The sequence below is a fragment of the Bidens hawaiensis genome, unplaced genomic scaffold (assembly GCF_021521415.1).
Source record: "Bidens hawaiensis isolate Kalapana, Puna unplaced genomic scaffold, B.hawaiensis_p1.1 tig00026182_1, whole genome shotgun sequence".
NCBI classification, from domain to species: domain Eukaryota; kingdom Viridiplantae; phylum Streptophyta; class Magnoliopsida; order Asterales; family Asteraceae; genus Bidens; species Bidens hawaiensis.
The window spans coordinates 49176-58515 of NW_027494208.1; the positions used below are offsets into that span (position 1 = coordinate 49176).

General features: G+C 37.1%; 1 protein-coding gene across 1 annotated transcript; it reads left to right on the forward strand.

The window, feature by feature from the left end:
- The first annotated feature begins 4691 nt into the window (after positions 1-4691).
- Positions 4692-5417, forward strand: LOC143572991 (uncharacterized). Its single transcript, XM_077057999.1, has one exon. The coding sequence runs from the start codon at positions 4692-4694 to the stop codon at positions 5415-5417; it is 726 nt and encodes a 241-aa protein (XP_076914114.1).
- Positions 5418-9340: the final 3923 nt, after the last annotated feature.

Below are 9340 nucleotides of genomic sequence, written 5' to 3' on the forward strand. Positions count from 1 at the left end.
TTTCTTTTATCAACACAATAAATATACTTGATAACTCTCTAGAGAAAATCTTTTAAAAAAACCTTCATGAACACCAGAACTAAAGTAGTGATGGCCATTATATGTAGTAGCTAAATACCAATTATATTTGCCATTCATAAAGATAATTACCAATTATATTATTCTTGTTATTTAAAAATCACTTAATAACCTTTACCAGGTATATTTAAGCAAGCACAAAATATAAAACATTTATTAATAGGCTTTTATTATTATTTTACATTTTAGATAAAAGCAAAGCATTAAATTTTATGTGATATATATTTTTAAAAAGCTTAGTAATAATTTGATACCTAAAATAACTTCTGATATAAAACATGTCTTAAAAAATTTTCTAAATCATAGTCAGTCTAATTAATACTTTACTGTGATTATTAATTTTTATATTCAGCTTTATAATTTTAGTCGATGATATTATTCGTCATTATGATTAGTTAATAATTTTATTAAATTTCATATTGATAGTAAACTTTAATTTGTTTTAAGGGCACTTTTGTTTTCGCTCTAATTTTGTATTTGTAAAGATTTGAAATCACCACCTCAGTTATAAATGTGCAAACTTCATACCATTAGATCACTATATTGTCCGTTTTAAAAAATATATATCATTTAAAATGTAATTAACGATATTTATTAAAATATATATAGGGAAACTATATATTCTAAAAAAGCAAAAATGAATCATTTATTATATGAATCCTGAATATATATATATATATATATATATATATATAGAATAATAATTTACATTTAAATGATTATTATTGATTCACCCTTCAAAAAAACTATTTGGAAATACATTCTCAAAATGGATGACAATCAGCTGGGAAAGGTGGTGTCAAGACATGCAGATCTTTTTTATGTTGTTTTGTAGTAATTAATTTGGTGTTGATTGTAATTGATCATTTTCGGACATGTTTCTTTTGTTTTTGTACTATAATTTTCTTAAGCAACTTCTTGGTCGTTCAAAAAAGAAAGAAAACAAATATTGTTAAAAATAAATTAAACCAATTTTAAAATAAAATGTTTTCGGAAACTTATAATTTACTTGTATATTTTCGGAAAACACATTGGTTTAAGACATTACATAACCGTTATGTATTACATTTTAAATAATATGTATAAATAATTACGATAAACAACCCTTTACTCAATTTATTATATCTACTACAACTTGATGTCTAAAATATGTATTTACTTTTTAAAAGAAAAAAATAGTAATCTCTTGATAGCATCTGAAAATGTAAATTTTATACAATAACATCTATAAAAAGAATATATGCAGACCTATAAGTAATTAAATTAAAACAAATAAAAACTATGATTAAATAATTTATATAATAACATCTATAAAAAGAATATATGCAGAATATATACTGCGGGAATGATTGAGAATAATCTATTATTAGTATTTTAGTTGAAGGGTTGGTGTGTGTCTTATTTGATTAGTAAAGAATGCAACGGCGACGTTTAACGAGGAAAAAAGATTGACAATAAGGTATTTGTTGGCAAAGGAAATGGCAGACTGGCGGTACTAGTGGGGTATTTGACAGGGTGGGAATGTTGGTCATGCCTTCCATGTTCTCCTTCTACATGGACTAATTAATAATTAAAATAAACCTTCTTAGTAGAGTTATTAGTTTTAAATAGGGTCTTCCTAACCACACCGCACACCGCACCAGACGCCGCGTATAGCCCTTACCGTGGCGGTTTATTCGACGTGACTGATTTGATCGCCGACCTCGACTTCGACGGATGACTTGATTGGCGAAGGCTGTCGTTGACCGCAATTACGCCGCGTATAGACCATAACGGTGCGTTTAGTCCCCTCAATTATTTAGGTTGATTCCCAGACTTGTGGTGGTATACATTAGCATGCAAAGTGTTGAAGTTATTTTGTCCTCTCAATTATTTAGTCCTCTCAATAATTTTGGATACATACAAAGTGTCCAAATTCCCAACTCAAGAAAATGTCGTGGATGTTCGACGGTTATTTTCCGAGCCCGCCGAGGACAAACGACGAGGCAAGTATTCCGGATTTGAATCTGGCGTCGCCGGGGTTTGTAGATTATGAACGGGGGGGGGGGGGGGGGGGGCAGCGTTACCGAATTTGAACCAGGTATCGTCACATGTTTATTTGGTTACCCGTCGTCATTAATTTCTGAAATTAGATTTGTTAACAATATATTTTGTTAGGAATATTTTGTGCACGACCAACCGGATTGGTATTTGGCGTCTAGTAGCAGTTCGTACTTGTCACAGCCTGAACATGATTACGGTCAGCCGTCATACCATTTATCAGGAGACCCGCATTACGTTGCCCAGCCTTCGTACCATTTTAATACCGAGGAGCCGTATTCATGTAGTCAACGTTCGTACCCATTACCAGTAGGTGATGTGTATCGGTCACAACCAGAACCAGACCATATTCTTGAAACCCCCCACGAGACTGTTGATGAAGATTACGGCAGACATAATTCTGACGACGATGGTGATAATTGCATTCGCGAGACTAGGGTGTCATATAAAACGGATATCGTATGAGACCATATGTTTTGTCTAATAAAAATATTTTGTAATTAGTAGTTGGCTTGAACTTGTTTTAAATTTGACGTTAATACTGTTTCAGTTATTTTCTTCCCGTGAGGAGCTGGAGGAGTGGGCGAAGAAAAGAGGTCGGGAGCATGGGTGTGTTGTTGTTGTCCAGCGGTCTAGGCCAAAAGCCGTGGATCTTGGATGCAATCGCGGCGGCAAACCAAAACTCACTGCCACAATCAGGCGTACAGGCGGTATAAAGAAGGGTTGTCCGTTTAAGCTAAAAGGAAGGCACAACCGTGTTGGTAATTTTTGGAAGCTTGAGGTCGTAAACGAGACGCACAACCACGACCCGTTTGTCTTTAAGGAGGGTCACGCGTATCTAAGGAGAATGACCGACGAGATGGTTGATATGGTTGCGAGGTTACACGCGGATGGCTTGAAGGCATCAAAAATAGCTCCACTGTTACGCAGATAGTTTCCCGGAGCCTGCGTTATTGACAAGGGCATACACAATCTTACAGAGAAGTGGAGAAGAGAAAATACAGTTGGCGATACCCCAATGCCGGTTCACGTTTTTGAATTTGATTTGTTGCAATGGATGTTAAAAAAATATATATTAACGTCAAATAAAACCGGTTGCAGGTATTTGAAAGCTTCCTGATTAATAACGGGTTCGTTTATCACACACGGGAGAACCCTGCCACAAACCGCGTAGAGGACGTATTCTTTTGTCATGACACGTCGCATAAAATGTGGCGTGCGTTCCCCCATTTGCTGCTGATTGACACCACGTACAACACAAACATGTACAAGTGGCCGTTTGTTCAGTATATTGGCGTGACGTCGACGTCGAAGTCGTTCTGTATCGCGCACGCGGTTCTACTTAGGGAACACCAGACGGATTTCACATGGGCTCTCGGGCACCTCAAAGGTATGCTCGAGGATTCTATTGAGCCGCGCGTCATAGTCACGGACAGAGACTCCGCCCTGATGAATTCTTGTAAACAAGTATTCCCGAATGCTACCAGAAACCTATGCCGGTGGCACATACATGAGAATATAAAGAAAAAGTGGAAGGGTATGTATGACAGCGAGGCAAGAGAAGATTTCGCTCTATTATGGTCGGTCTTGTGTGAGTCTCCCACGTTCGATGAATACGAATATAACTGCTTAAAGTTGCAAGAAATGTTATGCAAAATTGGGAAAGAAAGTAAGTTGTTCTTATTATTAATATACAATAAGCGTTAATCTAGTAGTACATTTCATAAGTTTATTTTTGTTTCGTTTTCAGAGGTATGGGACTATATCCATCATAGCTGGCTGTTACGAGACAAGGAAAAGTTTGTATCTTGCTGGATGACCGATCGGTTAAACTTCGGCGAGACTACAACAAACCGAGTCGAGAGTCAGCACGCGAACATGAAAAGGCACCTTAACGGGGCCAACAACACCCTCCACGCACTTGCGGCTTATGCCCTTGAGCTTATAGAAGCCCAGAAGGTTGAAATCGGAGCAACATTTGAAAAATCCCGGATTACGTTGAAGAGAGACCATAACCTTCAGGTTTACAGACTACACTATAAAGTGTCGATTAAGGTTCTTACGTACTAGAAAAGGAGTACGGAAAGCTTGAAAAGATGATCGAGTCGGGACATACGTGCCGACACCAGTTGCGAACGTCTATGGGGTTGCCGTGTGCTTGTGAGGTGGAGCGTCACGTTAATACATTGGTACCTATTCCACTAAAATCGATAGACCCGTTCTGGAGGAAGCTTGACTTCGATCCAGTGGTCGCACAGGTAGAAGAAGAAGACTTCGAGGCAGAAATGGATGAGCTTAAACAGACGGTCTTGATACGTAAAGATCGAAAACAGAAAAGAAGTCTTTTATCGAAGATTTGGTCCGTTCTTCCCGGCAACTCAAATAAAAAAGAGCTAGAGAAACGGGAGGACCCTCGCGGGCGCCCAAACCTAAACCAGCAAACAAAAAAGGTCGAGGCCGCGAAGCACAGCTCGTATATCCCTTCCTCGTACCCCACTTCGTCCTCACAGAACACTGACCAAACCCCCTCATTCTTGGAGCGTTTGCGGTCGCGGTCCCATTCATAGCTTAAGATGCCCCCTCCTAAACCTTCAAAGCGGTCGTCTAAGAAAAAGGAGACTGGAGCTGCCATAGGTTTTCCTTTAGTGGTTTATCCAGAAGATGTTGTAGCGGTAAATCGATATAAGGGCCTTGTTCCAAGCTGGAGTTACCCTTACATCTCAAGGATCATAGACGTAAAGCCTGACGATAACTGCGGTTTTCGGGCAATTGCAAAGGGTTTAGGAATGGGTCAAAATAGTTGGAGGGAGGTTAGGGTTGCCATGAAGAATGAGATGGATAGGAACCCAGATTGGTGGAGGGTAAGATTAAATACGGAGCAATCGGAGTTTTTTGAGAGGACCCGTAGCCAGTTAGATTTTTTTGAAACGGTTCAAGATGCGCCCCGCAACCGTTGGTTTCAGTTATCCGCCCATGGATACGTCGTTGCTCAAGCATTTAATTGCGTTCTGATTCTTCTAGAGCCGCATAGCAGCCAGACCTTTTTCCCATTGAGAGAGGGACCAGATCAGTTTCGTGGTCATCCGGTACTGGCCATTGCTAATGTTACAGATACTCATTGGCTATATATACAACTTGAAGGGGATTTCCCGGTGCCTTTGCCGGTTTATACTTGGGCGAGATTTGCAAAAGAAGAGGCTTACGGCTGGAGGGCCTTGTATGAAAATCGTATAAACGAGTACATTAGAATCATGTCAAGTTGGCGAGTCGAATGTGATACAGTTGATTTAACCGCTTGATTGGATATTTAATTCGATGTATCATAGCCACATATTATACGCACTGTGCGATTAAGTTAACATAAAAATATGTAATTTTATGTACTAATCGAATATCATTAAATATGAAGAACAATCGAACACGATGACATAGTTGTCCAAAATAGCATCCACACGTCCACCATTAGTAGTCTTCGCACCCGTTTTAGAATGTTCAACGGGTGCAATATTCTTGTAACATCCACACCTAGTTTATTTGAAAATGTTTGTTATTTTGTTTTGGTGAAACTTGGTGAATGAGTTTGGGAGAGAGGTGTCATACGCTGTTGTTTTTGGTGATATATGGTTTTTGAGGTGGGGGGGGGGGTGGGGAGGTTGTTCAGATGCTTTAAATGTATTGGCTTTGCATACTGGAAAAAAAATCTATATCCGCCACGTTAAGAGGTATACGTGACGGTTTTGTCCCATTGTTTTCCGACATGTCATGAATCTTGCAGTACCAATAACCCCACGTATAGTCCTTGACGTGGCGGTAGTGTTCCACTATTTTTAGCCTGCCAAATATTGTTTCCCCCTCTTTCAGTCTATATTTCTTGTTCAGGCGACCGACTCCCCTCTTCCCCGTATTATTCCATCTTCCGACGACTGTTTGACGGATGTCTCAATCCAAGTCTAGTCAACACTCCTCTGGGTCATCTTCCAAGCCTTCCCGTGCAGATGACCTTTGTGTGAGATGCCCATGTGGAGCCTCCACATGTTACCGGATATCCAGGACCGATGCAAACCCTGGTCGTCGATTCCTGTGCTGTGTAAGTCTTTAATTACTAACGAATTTAAGTGTGTTTATGTCTGTTAATTGACGATGATTCCTTTAATTTGGCTTAGGTCAAATTTAGGTGTTAGTGTTCTTAGTCTGTTAATCGAATTAGGGGTTTTTGTTTGTTGATATATTTAGTCCATTACAAAAGGGGAGTTGTGGATGGCTAAAATGGGCCGATGATCCCACATGCCCTAGTTGTGAAAAGGTAATTTAAGCAATGGTGAATATGATGAACAAGAAAGATGAGTTTGCAAGAATGAAAACCAAAGAAGTAACAAGCTTGAAGATCTTGCTAGCAATTAGTTGGTTTTTGTTCTTTGTTTATGTTTGTGTTTATTGACTAGCTGATAACATCTTATTTGTAGTATGGGATACTGTAATCTTTGTTGTTGTTTTTTAATGTTTAGAGTTTCATGTTTCATCTATTTACTTTCCACATTATCAGTCATGTTGCATCCATGATGAAAATGAGAAGGATCAAATTGAGAATGTTGAGAATGTTGTTAATGTAGCTCAGTTTGACAATGAAGCAAGTCAAATGGAAGACAAAGAATGTCAATTGGGAGAAGATGAGTTGATTGCTTATTTGGTGCAAGAGGATGAATTATTTAGACCAAGTGAAGAGCATGAAATAGATCCGGGTGATGATTATGACCATGAGGTTTTGAAAGCAGCTTTCGACTACACCAGTGAGCCGGAGGAAGATTACTATCACGATCCGTATGAAAATGATCCGGTGTGGGATTCTGACTGGTCAAACGATGATTGTCATTGGAAGTAGTATTGTACTTGGTTTGTGATGCTTTATGTATGTAATGTGTTACTTAAATTTGACATGATTAAATGTGTTGTAATGTTTGTATGATTTTCTAGGTATTGTTTTTATATTAAATAATCATCAACCGTTTGCAAACAGGGTATAGTGAAACGAAGTGGCCGTGAGAAAAAATGAATTTCTAATTTTTAATTAATAATGATTTTTTGTCTTTTAATCCACGTGACAAATGCTATTGTCTAATCATTTCTATGTTGAATCTATTGCGTTGATGAAAATAAGGATGGATGTTGTTGCTACAGAGGTCATTTATAAGACCATTCTCATTCAAACCTTTTACTAGTTTGGTTGACACCTGTAATTAAAAAAAATCAAAATTAATTTTTTGGCAATAATTTATAATATTTCACCTATAAATTGATATTTTGTCAATAATTTATAATATTTAACTTTTCTAAAAAATCTGAATATACAGTTTTGTTTTATATTTCTTATATGAGATAAAAACTAATCATATTACATATAGGTATAATAAAAAATAATTAGTTGAGTTAGTTTGTGAATGAGTATGAAAATTTGAGTTAGATTGAATTGTATAGGTTGAATAGTGAGAAATTAGTTTTGTAATAAAAAGGAGAACTTAGTTTTTAATAAAATACCGTGTCAATAACGACATGTTAAGTGCTGAACGTGGCGTTTGAGAAACCCTAGTTTTTGTCTACAAAAAGCCAATCCGTTATACCTTTTTTGATAACACCAAAGTTTATCATAAAACACACCTAGTCTATTACACCCCTCCACCATGTTTCGTCTAGATGTCGGTTCTCTAACGCCGCCCAAATTGCTCAAAACACCAACATGTTTTAGTCATGTAATCGGTTACTATTAAAACCAACGTTTGGTTGTGTAGACGCTATTTTGGAGTTACATGCAGGGGTGGCGGTTGTGTTGGCCCGAAGGTACACCCAAGTTATCCATGGTTATAAAACTTCGGAACCTTAAATGCTATTAGCGGAGGAGGACGTGATTGGAATTACGCCTCGTTCTTCTTACAAACCGATATGCTTGGCTACTAGCTTGCCGTTCGACATATGGGTTCCAAAAGAGCCAGCCGAGAAGCCCCATAAAGATGAATTATTTCAGAACAATATTTTGTCGTTGCCAAAAACAATTTTAAATGTAATATTTTGCTGTGTAAATGTTATTTTTTCAATGTAATATTGTTATTGTGTTTTAAGTAATCTTAAATTTTAAACCCATCATATAAAGTTCTTGTATAAGGTAATATAATGGTAATGTAATGTTCAAAATATAAAATATAATAATAGAGTTATAATAAACTAAAACTAATAGGAATGCTAGGGTTTTTAAGTGTTAACCGCCACGGTAATATCTTCAAGTAGCGTATAATGGTAACGTGGATCTCTAGAAACTGTGATAAGCCTGGAAAAGCCTTTGCATGCAAAAAATATTGTCGGCCTTTAGCTCTGCGTATAACACTTACCTTTGCGTATATTGATTGTCTAAATATCTGTAACCGCTACATTAAGAACTTAACGTCGCGTATGTTGGTAAGGGGCAAATCTACAAACTCTGAAAAGCTTGTAACTCACCTATTCACTTTGAAGAGAAACCCTGTGTTTGCATACGGAAAATAATGTAGGTCTTAACCGTCACGTATAGACATAAACGCGGGGTGAAATGATAATAAAATTTTTGACCCTTAGAAAAAGTTGCAAAGAAAGATATTCCTCTAAATTTGTAGTTCAGATTTGATGACAGTGTATGACAACATATTATTTCGAATATGATATTTGTTGGGTATTTTTATCGATATCGTTCATTGTTAATACAATATATATACACATTGTATTCCAATAATAAATGCCGATAAACATGACCTCGTTTCAAGATGCCACCTTTACGTAGTATATAACGATACTGTAATCTTTAGACTACTCCCATTAGCAAACTTTGAGTAGTTTGTTTCACTATTTGAAAAAAAAAATTTAAAAAACAATGAAATTGAAGCAAACGGGTAGGTGGTGCAAACTAGTTTTCAAACAAATTAAACATTGAGATAGACATTGCAGTAACAAAATAGCATCTACACATGACGGAGACAAACTACAATTGCTTAAATTTCGAAATCGCCTGCAAATTTCTAGTCAACAAGTAATAGTAATATCAGACACCAGTCTTTACTCCTAGCTGGGCTTGGATGTTAGATACCCTCCTTTGATTTTCTTTTTGGGTTTTTGGGGCACTTTTGTGTATTATATAGGGGGGCATCTAGGCATCTTCATCCCCTAGTAGTATATTAACGTTAATAAAGACTCCAAAATAGCA

What these genes read in the sequence shown, in the direction of transcription:
- LOC143572991 (XM_077057999.1), top strand. Translation starts at nt 4,692, where the DNA reads ATGCCCCCTCCTAAACCTTCAAAGCGGTCGTCTAAGAAAAAGGAGACT.